The sequence below is a fragment of the Urocampus carinirostris genome, chromosome 9 (genome assembly GCF_059441175.1).
Source record: "Urocampus carinirostris isolate Australia breed hairy pipefish chromosome 9, RoL_Ucar_1.0, whole genome shotgun sequence".
Lineage (NCBI taxonomy): Eukaryota > Metazoa > Chordata > Actinopteri > Syngnathiformes > Syngnathidae > Urocampus > Urocampus carinirostris.
This window is the reverse complement of record NC_142357.1, coordinates 22921481-22947516: the sequence shown is the minus strand read 5'-3', so window position 1 is coordinate 22947516 and position 26036 is coordinate 22921481. Positions and strand designations below refer to the sequence as shown.

The window sequence follows — 26036 nt, the reverse complement described above, 5'->3', positions numbered from 1 at the left end:
GGGACAACATGCAATCTCCACACAGGAGGTTCAATCTCATGACCTCAGAACTGTGTCGCACACACGCTAACTACTGCGGCGCCATGCTACCTACAGGCATTTTCTTAATTTAATTATTTTCACGTCACACCAAGAAAATAGAAACCAAAAAATGTGAGGACGAGCATGAAGTTGCACACCACATTACCCCGTGCCCCCCATTCCTCCTACCAAATCTGTTCCGCCCCGAACAACTTTGCTAAAAGTGAGATTGAAGCAGATAGGCGCGGTGGGAACAAAAGACACAAAGTTATCTCTAAACTCAGTTGGGCATTGTTAACACAAACTAAATAGAGAAAATATTCTACTTTCACATTTCTCGAGGACTCAACAAACGATGCACCCGTAATGCACTCAGTAAACAAAAAACATTCTCTATTTGGTGCGTAAAAGGCCCGCTTTGTGAAACCGGTTGTATTCCTACTACGTGAGGGTCTATCCAATGCACAGTTGCGGGTATCTCACCTGTGCTCCATTCAATTCACAAACTATTGTTAAAGTTGCTTTGGGGCACATTTCGACCTTACACATCGTGACAATATAGTCTGTCGCGCAGGGTGGCCGACCTATGCAAGCCTTCACAAATTATTCCTGTAATACATGTTGATATCTGCTGCTCACTTCAATCTTGTCAGTGTAATATATCTCTGTGCTGGCAGCTAGCTGAGCTCATGCAATGGCGCTGCGGTAATCCTTACCGAGGAAAGCCTCCGAGGTGAACTGCGTCGCTCTGTAAGGTGTTAAGCTTGACGGTTATTGATATTTTCGAGGCGGGGGATTTAATGCGCAAATGTGGGCGATTGGTATGGAGTCTTGACTTTATGAACGTTTAAAACCCTCTTTTCCCCTTCAGAGGCACCTGTGAAGTTTTTCAGATCTCATATAAACCTAAACAAGATCAACGTGTACCTGATATGTTCAAAAACAAACTAATGCTTTGGTGGTTGTTGGGTGTTTTTTCCAAATAATAAAAACTGGTTGGATATATGATGCATGGGAGAAAATAAATTCATGGAAATAATGGATAAAGTGCTTTTTGGATGGAATGAATAGTCCACAGCATTTTTTATAATGGATTATGATAGGCACACAATTTGTGTTTGTGATGTTTGAGGAAACAGGAGAAACTTTCATTCAAAAGAAGACAGAATGCTTAAACTTCGTCAATGAGCAATAGATTCTCATTTGTTTCTTGTCTGATGAGTAAAATTATTTAAAATTGGTTCAGGTTTTTTTTATTCTGCTTGCTCTCTATAAAGAATGTATTTCTGTTTATACTAGTGGATGCTTGCAAAGGGAATTATTTAGGATAAAAGGATTGCTCTTTATTTTGACTATTATGCACTGTACATCATTGTCACTATTGGCTAATCACTACTTTTTGTAACCTAGGAAATTGAATAAAAGAAAGGGCTCAGGGAAGTTCCTTTATAACAAGTTGGAATTTTATGTCTTAAGGGTTTTGTATGGTTCTCCTGTTTTCTTTGCAAGCACAAATGTCTTAGACATCATCTCGCCTTATTTTGAGTGTCTACTAAGCTATAATCCAGGTATGTCAGACGTACAACGGCGGGCTGGACCCGGTCCGTTGGATGATGTAATCCGGACCGCCATAAATTTCTGAGTATGCCAAAAAAAAAGTGACTCTGAGTGATTTCGACCAAAAGTTATGAATTTTGAAATAAAAGGAGATACTCTCAGCTTTTGTAGGCCTGGCCTAGTAAATTCATCTGACGTACTGTAATCTTCTTGCCTATGCACTACTAAAACATTTATTTTGTATTTCTTTTTTTATAAAGGTCAAACCAGTTAGACAATTAAGACAAAAATGATATTTTTTCATAGCTCCCACTTGAGTTTGTATAGGATGGTGAGTTGGTTAAGGTGTAAAGCTGCATATACTCAACTGTTAAAATAAACCAGTTAACACATTCTATGCCAAACATGAAAACCTTTGTTTGTGAACAAATGTATTATGCAAATAAAAGACCCATTGTCATCCATTAGTATAATATTTAGGGTAAGCTACTAAAGTAGACTGAATGATAATACATAATACTGAAAAACTTCAGCTAAAGAATGTTAAGTTGGCCCCAAAGCCAAACTGAGTTTGCTATCCCTGCTATAAATGTATCAAAGCTGAAAATAATTTCAAAACGATCTAAACTTTCAATAAAAAGGCAAACGTATAGTTAGGCTTTGTGTATTTCCAAACATTTCTTAACACCATCGTTCAATGTGTCTTTGATGATCCAATGTCTTTTTAAGACTCGTGGGTACGTTGTATTTGCCGTTTGGAACATACCTGCCGCGATCCCACCGTGTTATCTGTTAAACCCACAACTTGTTTGATAGAAACCATCCTGCAACTAGCAAAGCGCAACGCACAGCTTTGAGGCATCGCGCGCCTCTCCCAGGAATTTTTTTTTAAAAAAAAGGCAAAGGTCGAAAAGAAATCTATGATGAAAAAGCAGGCATTACATGCGATTATCCGCGCAAGGAAAAATCAGATAAGAAGCGAGCGCAGGTGGCTGCCGAGAAATCCATGAATGTTTTATTTGCGCTTGTTTTTATCACTTTCAAGATTTCCCGGGATAACGGGGAAGAAAACGCTGCCTTCTTTTTTTTCTTCTTTTTTTGTTAGACTGATGAGCCTTCATGGTGTCTTATTGAGCGGAATACATTTTTTTTGCTATTCCTAAATAATGGTTTTATACCATTGCTTCCGCAGATTATACACTGGATATCACCTTAATTTTTCTTTTCGCGTATTCTATTTCTGTATCACTTTCTAGCTAAGCTGCTGTTTATGAATATGCCAGCTGAGTTTAAAAAGTAAAAATTTGAAGAAAAATTCCAACAGTGCTCAACAGTCAGACACCGATTAGAGATCATCCAAAAGAAAGAAGCCTCTCTGATGAAGCATTTGGAAACATAAGTGAAGGGGATCAAAATTTTATAAACACGTCGTCATTAGTGAGCAAAGCATCCATCTGCCAGGGGGAAATTTGTTTTTTCCTTCTAATGTGAACTCTAAAAAAACTGGTTCTCAACGTGTTTGACTTCAGGTCCATGATTCCACTCTAATGACAAGCTTCGACCCAAATCCAGAAAAAAATTCCACTTTTTAAATGTATCCGATGAAAGGATCTTTCAGTTTAAGGCTGAGATAGTATAATATATTCACCTTTTTTTTCGAAAGACAAAATGATAAGCAAAACCATAACACTCTGAAGTACAGTATATACTAGCATAAAAGCCCACATCACATACAAGCGACCGCCAAAAACTGCTTTAAAATAGCCACATACCAAAAGAAATTGAAAGTTTTAATGAAGTGTATACCTAAACATCAATTATTTAATTATGTAGTTATTAAAGATGAATATACTGGTAAAAAAAAACGAATAACATATTTAAACGATTTACTCTATCATCCAGCAGCGCTTTAAAGACAGACACTCATACACCATTTTCGTATCTTTCAATTGTTTCCTTCTTCTAGTCGACTGTTGATGTCCCTGTTTATCACTTTTCTTCCCCCTTTCCTGGGACTTATTATTATGGGCAGAAAAGGGAAATACAACCAAAAAAATCACAATAAAATGAGAGGTGGACCTTCTCAAACGCACTGATTGATTGAACCTGTAGAAGAGATAAAGCATTTTTAACATCAACTGTTAAGCAGTGTTATCAATCCTCAGTTTTTTTCTCCTTAGCATATATTGCCAAGGCAAAGGTCCGCGGCCCACTTTTGGGACCCGACCGACTAGTTGAGAAACACTGTTCTGACTAAGATTATTTAACTTAAATTAAATTATAATAATAAATAATGATTTCATTTAAACAAAATAGATAAACTTGTCAAAATTGTACTTTCCTACTTGGTCACATATTTGCCTCAAAATGGATCATTTTAGAATATACTTCATAGCTTTTTTTTCTTTTCAAAATACAAATTGGAAAACTTGTGAAACAAAACAAAGTCAAATTGTGATTCAGAAATTGTCATACACATTTGTATGAAACTTATTTCAGCATCTAAAAGTTAAAGAAGAAATAAGAAAATACTTGTAATTCTATGTGCGTTTGTTCTAAAATAGAAATAACAACTGTCTTCTGTAAAACGCAGCATATGTATGACTTAACTTGACTTGTTCCAGAAAAGTGTTTCTCAACTGGTGGTTCAGGACCCAAAGGTGCTAAGAAGAAAAAAAAACTAAGGATCAATTACTCTCAATTACACAGTAAATATTTTATAGTTTATTTAAATTTTTTTGTTCGTCAATGCGATATCCATTGCAGCCTGGTCATCCTGAAAGGGGGTTTATCGTATGTGCGGTCCCTTCTCAAGGTTTTTTCATTTTCCTCATGCTGAAATTTTTAAGCTTTGCTTCACCCTCATGTAGGTTTTAGATCAGGTGTCATGTAATAATAGTCTGTAGTTTGCAATAGTCTTTGGTCTGTGCAGCCCTAAACATGACTTGACTTGGCTTGACTAGAAAGCGACAATGCCCTACTCATTGCCGTCCAATTGTGTTTGAGAGGGACCATAATCCATTTTATTGTGATTTTGTTTGTTTTATTTATTTTTTGCCCATTTTTGGTCACAACAAAGTTAGTGATAAGGGGAGGGTATAGTGGATAATAGTGACAACGCCGATGGAGTTAAGGAAGGAAATGATTAGGAAATACTAAAATGGTGCACGAGTGTCTACCATTAAAGCTGCTTGAAGGTACAGTGAATGGTTTAAAAATGTTAAATTTTCAGCTTTTTTACCCGTGCATTATCTTTTTAGTTACATAGTTGAATGATTACAGTTGTTTGGATACACATTGCGCACAAATTTTAGGTGTGTATTTTTTTATATGTGGGTATTTTAAAGCTGTTTTAGGGGGTTGGCTTATATGCTATGTACACTTATATTCAAGTGTATGTCAGGACCAGAGCGGAAACAGGACCCAATTGCTTTAGGAAAGAGAAAGGGCTGCGCCCACGATCCGGTGTTCACTGGACGTGGGAAGCAAGTCGCTCTCGTACACGGATTGTGCTCCGAACGCGGAAGTGGATCTTCCATAGCGGTGACAGGAACGGAAAAAACGGGTCGGTAGCCGGGACTGGGAGAGCAAGGCGTGTTCGGGGTCAGAAACGAGTGGTAAACCAGAACGAGAGAGTAGAGTTAGTTGGGGACAAAAAGAGGTCGTGAGCCGGGACGGGAAAACAGACGTGGACAGGAGCAAAACAGGTTGTAGCCAGAGACAGACGGGAGCAAAAACGGGACAGGTGGGAGTCAGGGTCGAAAAAGGCTTGCCTAGTATTCACTGAAGTTCGCAGACGGACTGACAACAGGGGACAGACAGGACTGGGTTCAAATACTGACAAGGAGCCAATCAGAACCCGCGGGAGTTGGCGGCAAATGAGCGGGCACAGCTGAGTCACATCAGTAATAATGACAGTGTGTACAGTTCTTAAAGTTGTTTTGGTTTTGCTGGTCATTTGGTGTGTTTAAAAAAAAATTACTAAACTATACTACTTCTGCTTCAAACTGCACAATCACTTCAATAAATACATTTGGGAAGTGTACTTTTCTTGATTTGAGTCATGGCTTGTAAGAATGACCCCCTAAAGTTCGACCAGTTAAGAAACACTGCACTAGAACTAGAATTAGAAAAGTTTTAATTGACATTGATAACAACATAAAGCAAGATTAGACATGGTACTCCAGGATGAACACTCCATATACGGATGCGGGTTATGTTGTCCGCCTTGGATCACCGTAATCAATCTAAAAACAGTTTGGGTCAAAATAACCCAAGTTATGGTCAGAAATTGATTAATTCAATTCTGGGGCTGATTTGATTCTGTGTTATTTTGCAGACCCCGTCCATAACTGGTTTTAAAGTCAACCATGTGAAATTTGTTTTTTTAATTGTGTGTGTTCTTTTTTTAATACACAACAAAAATACTTAACACCAACAAAATTAAGATCTATATTTTATAAATTATTTTCTTTCTATAAGAAATTGTTGTAATTTAAGAAACACCCTCATTTCATTTATTTATTGAATGGCTTAATTTTAGTTCAAATGTCACTCCAAAACATATGTTTTTATGTGAAAAAATTAGGTGATGTTATTTATAACAACTACAACTACCCCAAATTATTTTATTTATTCATTTTATTCATACAAAAGAATGCTGTAAAAAAACACTTTAGTTATTGGGAAACCACTACTTGCGGTGTCTTAGGCAAGTACAGCCTGGTGGCGCTTATCCTTCAACAGGTGTTTTTTTTTTTTTACTGTTTGACACCTCACATGAAACAGATTCCATGGATACCAGTAGCAGGAGAAGCCTCCTGATCTGACTCTGATACAAGGCGCCATTTCTATCATGCACTTTTTGGACACATTTTTACATCTCACCTATGTTTTTTTTTTTTTATCAATTTTTACTTTGTTTTGTGTATTGTTACCGAATGCTAAATCTATTGTACCGTGGTCATCCTGAAAAGGGGATTACCACTTGTGAGGCCCCTTTTCAAGGTTTCTTTATTTTCCTAATGCTGAGGTTTTTGAGTTTTCCCTTGCCCGCATGTTGGTTTAAGATCAGGGGATGGTGTCATTGTAACCTGTGCAGTTCTTTGAGACATCTTTGATTAAGGGCTATACAAATAAATGTGATTTGACTTGAATTTTACCATTTCGTCACCATTGTTGTTGGTGTAAAGCATCTTACTGCTCTTAAGATGGCTACATACAAAATAAGCCGCCTTGTTCATTTTGTATAGAACAACCCAAACATTTGGGTCATTCCTTACAAAATGCCCCATACAAAATGTGTCAAATTAATCCAAATATTGGGCTGGTCCCAATTTTGGAACAAAGCGTTTTAAAAGTGAAGTTTCTCCTTGACCTGAAAAATCTTATCTTAATTGCTCTACTTGTATTTATTTGCCTGGAATATCTTGATACCTTTTTTATTTTAACATTTATAAATAAAGTCAAGTCAAGTCATTTTTATTTGTATAGCCCTAAATCACGTTTCATATTTTGTAGATCCATTTATAATGCTTTCAATGGCTCATTCAACAGCAAAATGATGATGACCTCTGTTTGTTTGTTTTTCTGCTAAAAGTCAAATGTCAGAGATGGTTAAGACAAAACTGGCAACAAACCCCCCAAAAACCTAGCTGATGACAAGAATCAGGCATGAAAATAGATCGGTGATTAAAAAGGGGAGAAGAAAGAGTTTTATTCCGGTGCACTGAACCACCCAACAAAATAGTGAGGAGATTATTATCTTGGTTAAATTTAGCCTCAAGTCGTTTGCATGAAAGCAGGTTAAATTTAGCTTGGCTCAGTTACTGAGCGTATTTATTCTATATAGCTAGCTTGCTCATGAACAGGCTAACAACTAGGTTAAGATTATACCCAGAGATCCGTCCCTTCAACTGTCTCACGTGTGAAAACAATTGGATTTTATAAGACACGCCCCAAACCCCCCTCAAAACATTCTCTCCTTGGATCTACACAATTCACGTAGGTCACCCTGATGGACTTTAAAATTTTGAATTCTTCCAATGCTGAGAGAGATTTTTATACCTGCAAAATTTCTCATCCTATGGTTTTTCTGTAACGACAATTCTTATTTTGAAAAAGATTTCTATTTTGCTGCACAAGGAATCTTAAAAAGACTTCCCGAGTACTTGGAATACATCCTGAAGCCTGATTGCCCGAACATATTAGCTGATGTTGTCCCCGGGGAGTCAAGTTGCGCACCATGCGGCAGACGTCTGCGCAGGGCCGAAGAAACGCATTTGCTCTTGAAAGACTTTCCCTTTTTCTTTCACTTTCTTTTATCACCACTATGCATGTTTCCTTTGAAAAAAAAAGAATTAATTAGAAAAGAAAACAAAGCCATTAATGCAGATGAAGGCATCTACGCACGTATAAAACTGTAATTAAAAACCAGCAATATACGTTTCCATCATGCGCTTGAAAGACGTGCGGAATAGAATTATAAAACATCTTTGTCATCGCTTTCCTTTGATTCTGCACGGCTGAACCTTTTTGTGCCGCCTGGTTGAACGCAGTCACAGAACAGGCAATCGTGTGGGGTTTTTGTATTGTTTTCTCCAAAACTTGGCAATTGCTGTCTATCAATATGGAAATGAAAATCAGATGGTGGCGTGATTACTCCAAATCATTGAAGGTGGTTGCATGTGGTTCCATCTCTTTGCGCTTTTACAATTTGTTTGTGTGTATTTTTGCCCATTAGCTGTGTAGGGATTTTTCTGGCTTTAATTTTGAAAATCATTAGGATTTAAATGAATTTGCCTCTAAGTGTTGCTTGTGCTCAACCATAAATCTTTTTTTTGTCTGATGGATGCTAGAATTTCGAACACTGATAAAAGAAAAAAAAAATGTTATTACTTTGTATTCTTTGAGTTCTGATATGAATTACTAATCCCAAAAAATGGATTCAGTGAACCAGGCCGATGGAAATAGCACACACAATTTATGAACACAGAGAATGAGTGATGGGAAAAAAAGGTGGAGGGGAAGGTGCCGGAGATTATGGGAGTTTTCGACCTCTGACGGTTACTTGCACAAAAAGAAAGTTTCCCGGTATACTGCTAGTCGATTTGAGGAGATTCCCTTGTACAGAAAAACAACGCTCATTCCCAAGCACCAGCAAACATGGTGTTAATTCTGAAACCGTTCTCTTGTTATTGCGGAGAGATTTGGTCTCATGCTCTGGATGGTCGCAACGCATGGCCCACATGCTGAACTCTAGCATCATGCGGCCACGCCATGCGGCCGGCGTGCGTTGAGTCAGTCAGGGAGGTGAAAAAGAGAGCGGCTATTGCTCAGCTAAATTGACCAGATCATGTCTCTATGGGCATGGTCTTAGGTATCTGATACTCTCGGTATCGGGTGACGGTGTTTGAAATCGCTAGACTTGTTAGAAAGCCAAAGAAGTAAGGAATTTGAGTAATGTTCTGTACTTGAGAATGTCCCTCCAATCGACATAATTACGTATGGTGAGAACATTATTTTATCAATACATTGCCTTGTATGTTTTCATTACATTCAATACTTCATGTTATCAGATTTCATTATGGGACATGGTGAGTTTGTACAACCAGGAACTGTACAAAAGAGGACTCAGTCATTCCATCCATTCCAAAATGAGTTACAGTGGAACCTCGGTTTTCGAACGCCTCTCAGTTCGGACAAATCGGTGTTCGACCAAAAATTTCGAGAAATTCTTGCTTCGCTGTTTGGTCCAAAAATCGGAGTTCGAACGCCGGTACGCTAGGGTGCGATGCTGAGCGGCGTACGGGTGTTTTAGCCCCTAATTATGCCTCCAAAGAAGGTCGGTGCAAGGCAGGACAGGTGAAAAAAGACAAGTTGTTCGTCCAACTATTGCCTTTAAGAAAGACATAATAGCTAAATATGAAAGAGGTGTACGAATTTCCGATCTTGCTAGTGAAACAGCATGGCTAAATCTACTATCAATACGATAGTAAAGAGTAAGGAGGCTGTGAAATCGAGTGATGCGGCTAAGGAAGTTAGCGCTAAAAGCAAGCAAGTGCCGCAAGTTTTGGAAGAGGTTGAAAAACTTTTGAGGATTTTTCTCTCCCCAACGTCCACCACAAAGGTAAGAAATCCTTTTCATAATATTTTTTTTTATTTGTACACGTTCATGTTAGCGTAATTTTTCGTACGGAAGATTACGATAACGCGAACGTATGATTAGCCTGGGTTAGCTTTGTTTACGTAAAACATTCAGGGTGTTGGAACGGAGCTCCCTTTCCAATGAAGCGCTAGCCACTTGTTGTGGAGACCCAGGGGCTAAATGACGTGTAAATGACCTGATTTTTTTATTTTTACACGTTCATTTTAGCGTAATCTTTCGTACGGAAGATTACGCTAACGCGAACGTACGATTAGCCTGGGTTAGCTTCATGTTTACGGTCATGGTAAACATTCAAGAGTGTTGGAACGGATTAAAACGATTTTACATTACTTTTAATGGGAAAAACGATTTTCAGTGATCGACCAAATCGGTTTTCGAACAGGGTTCTGGAACGGATTATGGTCGAGAACAGAGGTTCCACTGTATTTGAAACAAAAAGGGGGAATTCATTTTTGTGCTGGGCTTCTTCGCTCGACAGCTGATTTTGACCAGAAAAATATAGAAAATACATTTGTGGTTATGGGTGTAACCAGCCCGTTTTGATAAAACATTTTTAAAACTAAATTTTTCCTGAATAAATTACAAGATAGGCTTAAATATGCCAGATTAAAAAGAAAGTAGAGCAAAACTCCACTGCCTTGAAATGGTTGAATACATTTTATTCCTAGCACCACATTGTATTATTTCTGCAATATTTGTTAAGTAGTATTTTTGTAGTTTTTTTATACTTAGATTTTTATAGTATATCAGTAGTACTACTGTAGTTGTACTTTTTGTCGTATTTTTGTAGTCATCATGTTGTACTATTTTGTAGTATTACTGTAGTTTTATTTTTGTAGTATTTTTTTGAGTATTTCTGCAGTTGTATGTTTGTAGTGTTCCATAGCAGTATTTGTGTAGTACGTTTGTAGTATTTTTGTGGTATTTTTTTAGTATTTCTGCAGTCACATTTTTTTAGTATTTCTGAAGTATTTTTTATAGTATTACTATACATTTATTTTGTTGTATTTTTTCAGTAGTATTTCCATAGTAGTTTTTTTGTAGAATATTTGTAGTATTTTTCTAGTATTACTGTACTTATATTTTTATATTATTTCGGTGAAGTATAACCATACTAGTATATTTGTAGTATTTCCTTAGTATTTTTAATGTTACTGTAGTTGTATTTTTGTAGGGTTTCTGTTGTAATTATCCTGTAATAGTATTTTTGTATCATAGTATTATTGTAGTAGTATTTTGTAGTATTTCTATAGTATTATTTTTCCTATCAGAATGAAGACAAAATTGTACGTTAGGGCCCTGTTTTCAAGCACTAAATTGGACATTTAGTTTGGTAGTAATTTTGTAATATTTTGTGACAAACAGTGACAAAATTGGCACACACAAAAAATATTACTGGTACCTTATTTACCACTGTAAATTTTTTCATTAGATTTTGACATTTTTGGGGGGGCGGGCCAAATGAAAAAGCCTAGAGGGCTGCATGGGCCATAGTTTACCCACCTCTGATCTGATCCCAAAGTTTTTTTTCTCTGTATAGTGATTTTAATTATTTCTTATTGTGTGTGTGTGTTTCAGGGATTTTTTTTTCCAACCAGTGTGCCATGAAAGCTTGTTAAGTGCCCTGCAGGAAATTGCCCAATTTTCTCCTTACAAAAAAGACGGCCATTTTTCAGTATCTTTGCTTTCTTTCGGTTTCTTTCAGCTGAGTACTGTATTTTCGGAACCATAGATCGCTCTGCAGTATAAGTCACACCAGCCGGATATTTTATTATTAAGAAGGGAAAACACAGATAAAAGACTCACCTGGAGTATAAGTCAAATATTGGGGGGAAAGGTATTTGATGAAATCCATCACCAAAAAATATCCATGTCCCTTTAAAGGGTATTTAAAATAAAAATAAAATAAATAACAACAGTTTAAAATAAGTGTACGGTATACCAACTTTACATGATTGACATGCCTGGTCAAGTCAAGTCATATTGATTTGTATAGTCCTTAATCACAAAAAGTACAGACTACAGACTAGACTATTATTACACCATCCCCTGATCTAAAACCAACATGAGAGCAAGGAAACACTTAAAACTTCAGCATGAAGAAATTAAGAAACCTTAACATATAATATATATATATATATATATATATATATATATATATATATATATATATATATATATATATATATATATATATATTCAGTAATATGCAATGTAGGTGGTGTGGTTTACTGTGGGCTTTTACTCTGCCGGGTAGAGTTAAAGAGCCTCATGGCATGAGGAAGAAAAGATCTCTTCAGTCTGTCCGTAGTACAAGACAGTGACAGCAGTCTGTCGCTGAAACTGCTCTTCTGTCTGGAGATAATGCTGTGTCGTGGATGCGATGGATTGTCCATGATTGACCGCAGCTTGTTCAGTGCCCGTCTCTCAGCTACTGTTGTTAGGCTGTCTAGCTCTTTGCCCACAACAGAGCTCGCTTTCCTAGCCAGTTTATTGAGACGAGAGGCATCCTTCTTCTTGACGCTGCCTCCCCAACACACTGCCGCATAGAAGAGGGCGCTTGCCACTACTGTCTCGAAGAATATTTTCAGGAGCTTTTTGCAGATTTTGTAGGAGGCCAGCCTTCTGAGGAAGTAAAGTCGACTTTGCCCTTTCCTACATAGAGCTTCTGTGTTGGCAGTCCAGTCCAGTTTGTTGTCCAGCTGCACACCCAGGTATTTGTAGGTCTGGACAAATTCTACACATTCTCCTTTGATGGTTACAGGAACCGGGTTCTCCTGAAGTCCACCACCATCTCTCTGGTCTTGGTGGTGTTTAGGTGCAGGTGGTTTGCATCGCTCCATCGGACAAAGGCCTGAATCAATTTCCTGTACTCCTCCTCCTGCCCATTTCTGAGACATGCCACGATCGCAGTGTCGTCGGCAAACTTTTGCACATGGCAGGACTCAGAGTTGTACTTAAAGTCCGATGTATATAGAGTGAATAGGAACGGAGAGAGCACGGTCCCCTGCGGAGATCCTGTGCTGCTGACCACAGTGCCCGATGTACAGCCCCCCTGTTTCACATACTGGGGTCTGTCTAAAACAAGTACCAAATATATTATATTGTAAATCAACTACTTCTTCCTCGCAAGTCCATATGATCCCGCGTAGCGGGAAGTTTATCAGAATAAAAGCTGAAGGTGATGAGCAGTTCTATTTTATTTGCAGTTTTATTTGCAGAACATTCTGGGCACAAACGACTTACAGACAATGGCTTTAGCAAATCACAAGTGCAAAGACAAACATTGTCATTCTTACACTAACAGGCCAGTCCATAGGCTGAAACGAAACTTAAACAAAAATGAAACCTAAGGTTATTTCCACAAAAAGCATCTGTGTAAACCGGTCTGGTACGCTCAAGGTCACGTCTGGATAAAAAATAAAGCACAGCTCAAATAATGGAGAAGTTGTACAATCCCAACTGAATAAATGACACAATTATAAATGACAGAAACAATGAAGAAGTTACACTCTATAATCCCAACCAGGTAAATAAAGATGTTAGAAATGAATTAATTACAATCATGACTAAATATGGGAAATCACGCACTTAGATATTACGACAATTGGTTGGTATCATGAAAATACCACAAAGGAAGGTCACCATCTTCATTTTTATTCCAACTTCGAACATCATTGTTGAAAGCCCACTTCCAATTTATTGTCAAGGCCAGGTTTTGTGAGTGCATGCCAATTGTAGGAAATAAAATGAAATCTCATTTGTTTTTCAATTTGGTTAAAGAATCAAATATGTACTATGGGTTTTAATGTCAGTAATCAGTTAGTCAAATGTGTTATTTGTTAAGGAAAACATTTTGTGAATCAACAAATTATTTTAAAATATAACTGTTAGCAATTGGAGGTTCAATTCCAGCTACCTGCCTCGCTTTATGGAATTTACATGTTCTCCCAGTGCCTGAGTGGTTTTTCTTTGGACATTCAGGCTTCCTCCCGAATCCCCAAAACGTACAAGGAAGGTTGATTGAAAATGAATGACCGACCGACTGACCAAATTACTATATGTGGTAGCACTATTAATTATTTGTATTGTTGAAATCTGCTGTCCATTGTCTATTCATGCCCTTGCAACATCCATTGCAGCCTGGTCATCCTGGAGTGGGGATTATCTCATGTGCAATTCTTTCTCAAGGTTTTGTCCTTTTTCTCACGCCTAGGTTTCTTTTCTTTCATTTTTTATTGGATTTTTGGTCACAGGAGATACAAACACAAAACTATTTCAGTTTGTACAACAGTATTACAGCATCCAAAGTGACAATATAACATAAAAACAAACCAACCCGATACATGCTCAACAACAACAACAACAAACGAAGAAACAAGAACCAATAATACCAAACAGAAAAGCAAAAGGACCTTGACAAACCCAAAAAGAGCAAATGAAGTAAATCGACCCACTGCAGTGGGTGGTTTGTGTAGATAACACTCCCCACACGAGAGACACCGAAACCAATTTTTGTAAGAAAAAGGACAAATACCTTATTTTCCAGTGTAGCGAATATGGGTGGTAAATGAATTATTCTAACAAACAATGGATTGACCAATTGGATCAAAGAGCCGAGTTTATTCTTTTCAAAACTCGTCTTGCCTTTTTGGAGCACCACATACGTTTTTCGATCAATATGTCAGGAAAAATGATGAAATTGGTTATTCTGAAGGGTGGCTACAAACACTGTTTTTACAGTTTTTGATACTTCAACACACTTTAATCAAGACACACACACACTCTTGGATTTATCAACTTTTTTTTACTAATCAACTACTGAAAAAGCTTGAATAGAACACAAAACAATAATAAGAAAAGAAAACAAAAACAAAACTAGAAGTTGAGAACTCAGACTGGTACCATTTGGATGGATAACAACGTTGGCTTGATTTATGCGTGATTGTATTTTGATAGAGTTCCCCAATTTAGGTCACACCAATACCAATACCTAGCAACAACGAGATGTTCTGCAAAGTTCTGCTTCGATGTCAATGACGGCCCAGTCTTTATGTCCTCGGCTGTAGAGCGATGAGGAATCTTGGTAGGCTTGAGAGCCGGTTGGGTCGAGGACCACAGGATGCAGAGTGTTAAAGGAGAGGTTGACTGCTGGTGGCTTGAGGCTTCTTTTGAGGTCGCTGGCTTTGTCCCACTGGTTTAGCCGCTAGCTCGATCAAGCTTGGCTGCTGACTTGGCAAGTTCTGTGGCTGCTTGTTGAGCTCAAACTTGGCCAGGAACAGCCAGGATTTGGATCCAGTTCTTCTTGTTAGGATGTGCCCTCTTCCCTTGTTGCCAGCCGAATTCAGAATGCTCTTACGAGGTGAATCGTGTACCAACTCTCGGCAGACCCCTGTGGTGGAGTTGTCACGACAAACTTTGATGCGCCAATGCAAGCTAACGCCCCCCTTCCCAATCTCACATTCCACCAGTATCAGTCTGATAACATATCTATGTGATTGACCTAAAACACAGTAATTACTTCACATGTTTTGACATTGTTTGATCAGTTTCTGACATTGCAAAACGGGATTCTGACCAAAGATTGAATACTCTACACTGGGTTATAAAGCACGCCTTATATCTAATTTTCACAACCATAAAGCGCACATATAAGTCTCCGATTTTCTTCAAATTCTGCAGCGCGCCCTATTATGCAGTGTGCCCTGTGTCTCATACAGAAGGATGGATGTAGACCAGCTCGGGTCAGGGTTAGGTGCCCGCCCCTAAAACTGAGCGGTCACAGGCCGAGCCTTGGCCAAGTCAAAACTTACAACATTTTTGGCTGAAATGTGATGTTTTTGTGAGATCATTCACATTTTCAACTAGATGTGATCTCCTGTGACTTCTACATGTCTCCTATGTAACACCACCATGTCCCGCTTGCACGAAAGATGACACCACACGCAATACATTATTGGCGGAAGTACTCTAGATGCTAACACCGTAGCCTATCTAGAAATTTGTGATATACGTATGTGTTTTCTTACAAGGTCTTACGGTACACTACCGTATTTGAACAATGAATACTACAACATGATGACTACAAAAATACTACAAAAAATCTATTTCTTATGTAATCTATACTGATGATGGTGATAAGTCAAGTCAAGTCAACTCATGTTTATTTGTACAGCTCCTTATCACAAGGAGTATCAAAGGGCTGTACGGACCACAGACTATGCATAGTTCCCACAGACAATGTGAACCCCTCCGGGTCGGCCATCTTTGATGGCAAAGACCTATGTTTACACCATTTTACCTGCAAATTTCATCCAGTGTGTAATACTTTTAAAGCCATCATAAGAAGACAAGGTGACCCATAATATAAAGATACTCTCATACCAGCTCAGTAGCCTAGATGGTAAGGCGCCCGCTTTGAGACTGGGAGGTTCGGGTTCGCGCCCCGGCCGAGTCATTCCTAAGACTTAAAAAGTGGTCGGCGGCGCCCTCTGTTGGCTGCGGCTGCATCGGCTCGCTACAACGGGTCAGGTGCAATCGACATTTCGTTCTGTGTACATTGTTACACAGAATGACAATACAAGGAAATTATTATTATTATTATTATAAAAATAGACACAGATATGACGCGAAAATTTCAGTTATCAATGCGGTGGACCCATATGAATTAAAAAAAGGAAACAGTCAGCAGAGATTATGCAGATTTGCCTCTGATATTATCAACGTGGAATATAAGTCATTCATAAGCTATGGAATAGAAGTGTGTTTTAAGCCTAGATTTAAACAATTCCACTGATGTTGCAGATCGAATATAGAGGGAAATTAAATCTGAAAGATATAAGGGACCAAGTCCATGCATGATTTTGTATACAGTGGGACCTCGCTACTTCACGCTTTGACGTTCGCGGATTCAGAGCTTCGCGGGCCTAAAAAATAATAATAATAAAATAAAATAAAATAAAATGTTCTTTTTTTTTTAAGCATTTTTGAAGGGGCGTCGCTACTTCGCAGATTTTCACTTTTTGCGGTTGGTTTTGGTCCCCATTAACCGTGATAACCGAGGTCCCACTGTATTACCAACAGAACCTTAAAATCACATCTTAAGCTAACAAGGAGCCAATGCAGGTTAGCTAAAATCGGGGTAATATGATCAAACTTTCTTGTCTTAGATAAAGCCTCGCTGCAGCATTTTGTACCAGCTGACGGCTCTTGATTTTGGACTTTGGGAGACCTGAGAGTAGTAGTTGGCCATGGAATGAGTGCGTCGGTAAAGGGGCTCTCTTCACTTTAGTGCGTTCTAAGTGTAAAGCCTTAACACCCCCAGAAAAAAACATTGTGGACTTGATGTAAACATGAAAGACTGGATACAGTCTTAAAACAAAGACCCTTGATTACTCGCCTTTGTAAACATCAAAGCTGTTTGCATTATCCTGTACATTTTACATGCTTTTCACATCTTTCATCAGTCCCCTGCAAACATAATGAGCACAAACAAATTAGTATGCATATGAATGTTGTCATGCCCCCCAATTGTCATAAAAGACCTTACTTAATTCAAGATGCTAGATCCTGGCGGCCATAAGTAAGGAGATAAAATCACGTGTCTCAGAAATAAATCGTTCTTCTCGCTGCATTTTCAATACCTTAAATACAATCATTAATGCGTGCCTTGCATAAAATGTCTGCGGGTCTTTCAGGGGAGCAAAGATTGTGTTGTCAAGCATGCCAAATCGCTCAGAGCTTTGTTTTGCTTTTGAAATTTTACCACAAAGTGTACTGTTATTATTTCATTTTTCTATTATAACTTGGGCCAAGAATGTCTCTTCTTTCTTGAAATTCAAAGCAGGCAAATACATTAGCGCGGACACAAAAAAAAATTGGTTCCGCTTCAGAAGAGTGCAATAAATTGATGCATTCAGCAAATGTATGCTGATGCATGCATTTATACAGCAAACAAGGTCTCTGTCACAAGGAGTCAGTTTGTGTGGAAATCAAGATAAAGGTACCAATTCAGCAAGGAGAGGTATAGTGGGAGCACGCTTGCTGGCAGAAAACACATCATAAATACAGCCCGGAAAATCATAGGCTGCTTTCTGCCCAGTCTGGAGAATATTGCCGGCTTGTGATACCACAGCAGAGCAGACAACATTACAAAGGAATCCTCCCACCCCGACCAACGCCTCTTTAACCTGCCCTCCTCTCGTAGGTGCTAATAGTCCTTTAGAACAAGTCAAACTAAAGGGATTTTTATTCGTAAAGCCCTTAATCACAGAAAGTCTCAAAGGGCTGCACGGAGAGCCATCGCAAAATACTTTTTAACTTTTATTCAAAAAACTATTTGGATGACTACTTTTTACTTCTACTTGAGTTTGTCATGTCCAGCATGGTCGCCGTGGCGACCGGCTGGCCCCGTCCCCTTGGCACCGGCTGTAGCAGATTTTCTAATTTGCATGTGTGCTTCTTAAGGGCGGCTTTTGGGGATTGCCGGTTGCGGGTTCATTGCATTACTCTGCATTATTCTGTTCTGTTTGACTTGAGGAAACCTGTACTTGCCCGTTCTGAGTAAAAGCCTGTTTTGTGAGTATTCCTAGTCTGAGTTCCTGTTTGCCTGTAAGCCTGTTTTTGTTTTAGTCCCTGAGTGTTGGACGACTTTTATTTCCTTAATAAAAGTAACTGATCGTTAACGCGAATGAGTTCACCCTTCCTGCCTCCTGCCTCCGATCTGGTCCGGTCTCGTGACAGAGTTGTATTATTCTGAAGTAACAACACTTTTACATGAGTAAATATTTTCTCTACTCTACCCACCTCTGCCCTTATTAAGCGATAATATAGTAAAAACTTCAGGCCAGTACGAAATATCAGAGGCAAATCTGCATAATCTCTGCAGACTGTTTTCTTTATATAATTCATATGGGTCCACCGCATTAATAACTGAAATGTTCGTGTCATATCTGTCTCCCTCTGTTTTTGTGAGAGTATCTTTATAATATTGGTCACCTTGTCTTCTAATGATGGCTTTAAAAGTATTACACACTGGATGAAATTTGCCAGTAAAGTGGTGTAAACATAGGTCTTTGCCATCAAAGACGGCCGCCCCAGAGGGGACACGTGGTCTGTGGGAACTACGTATAGTCTGTGGTCTGTGCAGCCCTATGAGACTTCTTGTGATTAACGGCTATACAAATAAACATGACTTGACTTAACCAAACAAACCTTACAAACACAAAGCTTCACCTCTTTACTCACATCAAGACTGACTATGTAAATAAAAAGAGATATGGTTTGTGTAAGAGCCTTTTAGTTTGCAAATTAAACATCACTACGGCTTGGGGTCATTAGGATGGTCCGGGAGGGAGTCTAATATCTGCCAGATCAAATGATTCGTAAACCATGAAAATCTTAAGAGAAAACGCATTCAGTGGAGCCAACCCATAGATTTTCTTCAAAGATGTTTCAACCATCAAAGACTATTTCAAGTCCTTTAAAATGGTATATTTTAGCAAATATCAAAGATGATTTGAACTTAGCATATTTGAAACATTAAAGACAACAGAGTATGTAATCTTGTGTAAAGCCGTCATGGTTGGAAAAAAAATGATTCTATAATATACCAAGAAGTGTTTTTCACTCACCGCAGGGATTGAGAAATTGACTTTAGAAAGCTTTGAGAAAAAGATGGCGGACCTGAAAGGAAAGGCGGAAACAAAATGACAGCTGGAATGGAGTGATGAGAGACATACTTGATGTAAGATGTCAAGATGGGCAGAGAGGCTACAATAGGCTGTCGCTACCCTTAACATCAGGGGTAATTGATTTCGGCCGACATTCCCCTTTTCTTATGGTCAATATTTGCTTGATCTGGCACCCCGTGATCACAGTTTATCTGAAAGGAAAAAAGAAGTTAAAAAAAGAAGATGTCATGTCAATCATTCATTTAATAAATGTATGTTCCTGGCCAAGTTGCACAAAAATGGAACTTTGCCGAATACTGTTATCCCTCTTTTTTCGCAGGGGTCATTTTCCAGAATTGATCCGCGATAGTCAAAACCCATAAGGTAGAAACCTATATTTCATTCATTATCTGCACCGCTTATCCTCAGTAGGGTCGCAGAGGTGCTGGGGCCCATCCCAGCAATCTTTGGACAGTGGACAGGGGACACCCTGAACTGGTTGCCCGCCAGTCGCAGGGCACACTGAGACAGACAATTCCCTCACTCATTCACACCTTGGGGAAATTTGAACCGGCCAATTAACCTAGAATGTGGGAGGAAGCCTGAGTGTCTGGAGGAAACTCCACGCAAGCACGGGGAGAACATGCAAACTCCACACAGGAAGGTTCGATCCCATGACCTCAGAACTGTGCCGTACATGCGCTAACCACTGCGCTGCCGTGCTGCCCTAAAACCTATATGTATTTATTTATTAAATACTGTATTGAAACCAAAGAACAACCCCAATTTAAAGGCTCAAGTATTTAACAGTTAAAAGTACTGTACTTTATAAACATTTTTATACAAAAAACTTCTGTAGAATAGAATAGAATAGAATATACCTTTATTGTCATTGTTACAAAATGGGTTAACATATTGTGACAATGAAATTGGGCATGACACTCCAGTTTTACACATTCACAGTGAGGTATGAGTCAAGAAGATAGAGGAACAGAGAAGATAAGGTTATAAAACAAGGGGGATAAGGCTATAGTTATAATTTACATGGTATTTACACAAGAAATGTCGGCATGTGGGATGTTACATACAGTGTTATCGTGATACAGTTGGTATCGTAAAATACTACTGTCAAATCATAGTTTTAAAAATGATAAAATTGCACACAGTATTGATTTAGGATACGATCCACTTTACTTTAGATGCTGTTTTGTCACCATCATTTGGATGTTATTGGGCTTGATAGAACATTCCTAACAACAAATACAAGTATTGTACTTTATTAAGATTTATTTTTCTTTTACAAACGATATTTCTATGGTCCTGGGTTCAAATCCAGCTACCAGCCTTCCTGTGCGGAATTTGCAAGTTCTCCCCATGCTTGCGTGGGTTTCCTCCGAGCGCTTCAGTTTCCTCCAACATTCCAAAAACGTTTCAGGTTAATTGGCCGGTATAAATTGCCCCTAGGTATGAATGAGCAAGTGCTGAGATAGGCTCCAGCACCCCTGCGACCCTACTGAAGATAGGTGGTTATCAGAAATAAGGTTGATTGACCCATTTGGGCACAGCTCAATCTCAATTTGGCACATATATATTAGTGTGACGATATATTAAGATTCTATTTTTGCCATTTTTGTTTGGCAGGCTGTATTAAAAAAAATTTGAATATTAATTGTTAACGTTTCAAAACTTTCCACTTTATTCCAGATGATATTTTGTCGCCATCATGTGGACGTTAATGGGGGCAAAATGCGGCGTAAAAATGTTCTCACCTTCCTTTAGCATGTAGAGAAGTCTAAGTTTATTGTCAATAGAAAGCATCTTTCCCTGCCATTTGGGCGTGGCGGCATGTGCTTTTGTTGGTTCAAAGCGTTTTGCTGACATAAGGGCTTTAAGAGAAACTCCAAATTGAAAAAGATTTATATTTCGAAGTGTCTTTGGGCAAGACACTGAATCCCTAATAGCAGGTAGGCGCCTTGTATGCCTGACTCCCTATTGGTGAGAGTGTGTGAGTGTGTGTGTGAATGGGTAGTGTGAAGCACATTGTAAAGCTTTGGGAGGTCTTCATTGACTTGAAAAGCACTATATAAATGCAGACCATTTAGAATAGAATAGAATTTACATACGTAATGTAGGTTTGCAAAGCTGTTTTAGGTACCTGTACAACTTGGACCGCAACGCTACAGACGTAAAGGCAGACACAGGCAGAAAAGAGGCGGGGTTAACTGTTAGGCCAATAAGAATGCGGAGACTAATGCACGGTAATAATTGTCAAGTAGTGAAACCACAAACAGCCATCTGCAATACAGCGAGAGATTACTGTATAATTGTCAGCGACAATGATTTATACAAAAGAGACAAGACCGTTCTACCTTATATTTGAGTTTTTGTGTACTTGTTTCAAATCCAGCAAATATGTTTTTAATAAGATAAAAGGTTTTTTTTCTCTTTTATGTCAAATATGTTTTGTCTGTTGCTGCTCATGCAACATCCATTGCAAGCTGGTCATCCTGAAAAGGGATAACCTCTTGTTTGACCCTTTACAAGGGTTCTTACTTATCCTCATGACAGAATTAGTTTAGTTTTTTCTTGCCCTCAAGTAAATTTCAGATCAGGGAAGCCCTTTTAGACTCTTTGGGATTAAGGACTATACAAACAAGTGTGACGTGATTTTTCTTGAAAAAAAATCAGATGAAAATACCATGAGTCCATTGCATTTATCTTTCGAAGGTAGTCAGTGCGAATGACCAATTCAACATTAAAAAACATGTTTGACTTAGAACATAAAAGACACACAATAGAGGCTCATGGAAAAAATAGGAAAGACCAGTCAGCCTTTACCGACGTAAATATGAAAACATGAAAAAACAAATGCAGGCTCTCCAACGACACAATTCACACTGTAATCATCAAAGACTCTTCAGAATCTTGCTAAGTCAATTCGAGTCATGTTTATTTGTAAAGTCTCAAAGAGCTGGAAAGATTACAGCCAACCAATACACCATCTCCTGCTCCAAAACCTATGTGAAAGCAAGGAAAAACACCTCAACAAGAGGAAAATTAAAAAACTTTGAAGAAATGATGTAATCCCCCTTTCAGGGTGACCAAGCTGCAATGGATGTTGCAAGAACGTCAAAAGACAATACACAGACACAGACTTGTTGAATGAAAACATTGGATGCTGAAGCCAATCTTTGAAGTGTTTTTGTGTGGTTTTCAACATCAAAGACCTTGCCAAGGTTTTTCACAATAGCAACTGATAGAAAGTGTTTCTTATCTTTCTTCAGGAGATAACAACGGATGGCCGCACTTATTTGACAAGTACTTCGGCATGCCGATCCACAGTGGCAGAACAAAGTCCAACGTGTGCTGTGGGTCATTTTGCTTCTTCTTGTTGGGTTCACTAACTGTTGACTTTCAAGTGTGAATAGGGACAATTGAGAATAATCTTGTCAGGATAATATTTTTATAAAAAACATGTGGAAAATGTATACATTCTATGTATAGTTATTACATTATTTGATTGAGACATTAGTCTTGGTTCTTAGAAATGTTCTCAAATGTTTTCTTTGAAATTAATGAACGGATGAGTCACAAGCATGGCGAGGTCAACTGTCTTCTGAAAAGTAAGAAAAGCAGTGAAGACTGCGGACAGCAAAAAGCTTAGTCAGAAAAATAAAGAGTGATAATCCTGTTTTGAATGTTTTTTTTTCTTACCAGCCGATACTTTTGTTCAATTGAAATACTTGTGTTCATATCCCATTTATTATGAGAGTTCTATATTATTGACGATATCGGTCTCATTTTAATTATTTTATTTACAATAGTTGAAACTTTTTTCATGTAAAATATAAGAAAACAAATAAGTATTTTTGATATTTTACTGTATTTACTGTAATTAGAAAACTGTAATCCCTAATTTTTTCATGGTTGAAGGGGACCAGAACACCCTGCCATATGTGAAAATAAGCAAAGTCACCCATTTTTAACATGCTCTCTGCCTGGCCCGCACACAGCTATAGTCGACCGAGGATAATGGTTCATGGCTGCACGGGTGCTGTTAAATTTAGTCGAAAATAATGTGAAAAAAAGCTGGCACGTATGACACAAATTCGATCTCTCAATTGACTACCCGGGATAATGTATCACGGCCAAAATTGTTCAGTTTATTTTAGGCAGGCCACAATGTCATGGTTCAGGCACCTGATCCGGAAAAATGCATCCTGATGGCCCCTGCTTTGAGCGATAGTCGACAAGGAAAAAAAAATTCCCGGACGCACGGGTTGTTTTAATTTTAGACAAAAAAAGTTGAAAAAAATCCGCCACCAAGCATTCCACAAATTCGCTCTCTCAAGAATTGTCGACTAGGGATAACCAGTGCAGTTCATCTTAGGCGGGCCCTTCAGCTTCCTAAAGATCGAAAAAAATGCTCGGCTGGCCCATCCTCTCAGCAATCATCGACTGGGAATAATGCATCTTGGAATATCTATCAACTAACAATGTACTTCATTGTAGGTTAGCCAGAACTGCACGCCTCCTAACATAAGTGGTTTCTGCCGGTCCCTGCTTGCAACAATAAGTGATCACGAATAATGGATTGCGGCCACACGGGTTCAGTTCTCTTTCAGGCAGAAATACAGTAACAGCAAAAAAAATCAGCCACCAGGCCTCACAAAATTGCAATCTGTTGGTACACCCCCAAAGGAAAATGGGATTGGGAATACAATATCAAAGCCAAATGGGTTACAGTTCAGTTTTTGGTGGACAGAACAGCAAAAAAGCCAGACAAGAATGTGCTCTGCTGGGCCCTCTTTGAGGCAATATAAAATCTAGGATAATGAATTAGGGAATATCTTTTAACCCGCAATGCACTGAGCCATCAACGTACGAAGCGCGGAGTAGCAAGTGATAATAGTTGGCATAAAATGAGCTCATTAAACTTAAAATCAGCAAGTAGAACAAGATAGTTCTTTTTTCTGTATAGAGAAAAAACTCCGGGCTAAACTTTGCTATTCCAAAAACTGCCTCTAAAATCCCATTTCATATTCCAATTAAATATCAACATCTGATTAGCCTGTCTTTGATTTACTTCTCCCAGTACTTGGCTTGATTCCTGACCTGTGCTTGTGCCGGGACCTGGAACTGGACTGTGACGGGGCACAGCTTCGCGAAGTGCCGGTGGTGGCAGTGAACGTCACAATGATGTGAGTAAAGAGCAGTGATGGGCGTGATACTGAAAACAAGTAATTACAGTTACTAGTTACTTCATTGAAAAAAAATAATTGCACCACCCCCAGATTACTGACACCCAAAGTAGAGGGTTACTCTGAAAGTAATTATCTAGTTACAACGGACCCTATATACTCACATTGAAGCTGACCCCGAAGTACTGCTTTATGATAGAATACAGGGAGTGCAGAATTATTAGGCAAATGAGTATTTTGACCACATCATCCTCTTTATGCATGTTGTCTTACTCCAAGCTGTATAGGCTCGAAAGCCTACTACCAATTAAGCATATCAGGTGATGTGCATCTCTGTAATGAGAAGGAGTGTGGTCTAATGACATCAACACCCTATATCAGGTGTGCATAATTATTAGGCAACTTCCTTTCCTTTGGCAAAATGGGTCAGAAGAGGGACTTGACAGGCTCTGAAAAGTCAAAAATAGTGAGATATCTTGCAGAGGGATGCAGCACTCTTAAAATTGCCAAGCTTCTGAAGCGTGATCATCGAACAATCAAGCGTTACATTCAAAATAGTCAACAGGGTCGCAAGAAGCGTGTAGAAAAACCAAGGCGCAAAATAACTGCCTGTGAACTGAGAAAAGTCAAGCGTACAGCTGCCAAGATGCCACTTGCCACCAGTTTTGCCATATTTCAGAGCTGCAACATCACTGGAGTGCCCAAAAGCACAAGGTGTGCAATACTCAGAGACATGGCCAAGGTAAGAAAGGCTGAAAAACGACCACCACTGAACAAGACACACAAGCTGAAACGTCAAGACTGGGCCAAGAAAAATCTCAAGACGGATTTTTCTAAGGTTTTATGGACTGATGAAATGAGAGTGAGTCTTGATGGGCCAGATGGATGGGCCCGTGGCTGGATCGGTAAAGGGCAGAGAGCTCCAGTCCGCCTCAGACGCCAGCAAGGTGGAGGTGGGGTACTGGTATGGGCTGGTATCATCAAAGATGAGCTTGTGGGGCCTTTTCGGGTTGAGGATGGACTCAAGCTCAACTCCCAGTTCTACTGCCAGTTTCTGGAAGACACCTTCTTCAAGCAGTGGTACAGGAAGAAGTCCGCATCCTTCAAGAAAAACATGATTTTCATGCAGGACAACGCTCCATCACACGCATCCAAGTACTCCACAGCGTGGCTGGCAAGAAAGGGTCTAAAAGAAGAAAAACTAATGACATGGCCTCCTTGTTCACCGGATCTGAACCCCATAGAGAACCTGTGGTCCCTCATCAAATGTGAGATTTACAAGGAGGGAAAACAGTACACCTCTCTGAACAGTGTCTGGGAGGCTGTGGTTGCTGCTGCACGCAATGTTGATCGTGAACAGATCAAAGCACTGACAGAATCCATGGATGGCAGGCTTTTGAGTGTCCTTGCAAAGAAAGG

At 38.9% G+C, this 26036-nt stretch overlaps 1 protein-coding gene across 1 annotated transcript in view; it reads left to right on the top strand.

Moving 5' to 3' along the window:
• The window catches only part of rxfp1 (relaxin family peptide receptor 1), a 92368-nt gene that overhangs the window by 24948 nt on the left and 41384 nt on the right, over positions 1-26036 (top strand). The window contains exons 3-4 of the mRNA XM_088343278.1: positions 22701-22784; positions 24512-24617. Coding sequence (XP_088199404.1) covers positions 22701-22784; positions 24512-24617 — 190 coding nt within the window. The remainder of the gene's footprint in view (positions 1-22700; positions 22785-24511; positions 24618-26036) is intronic.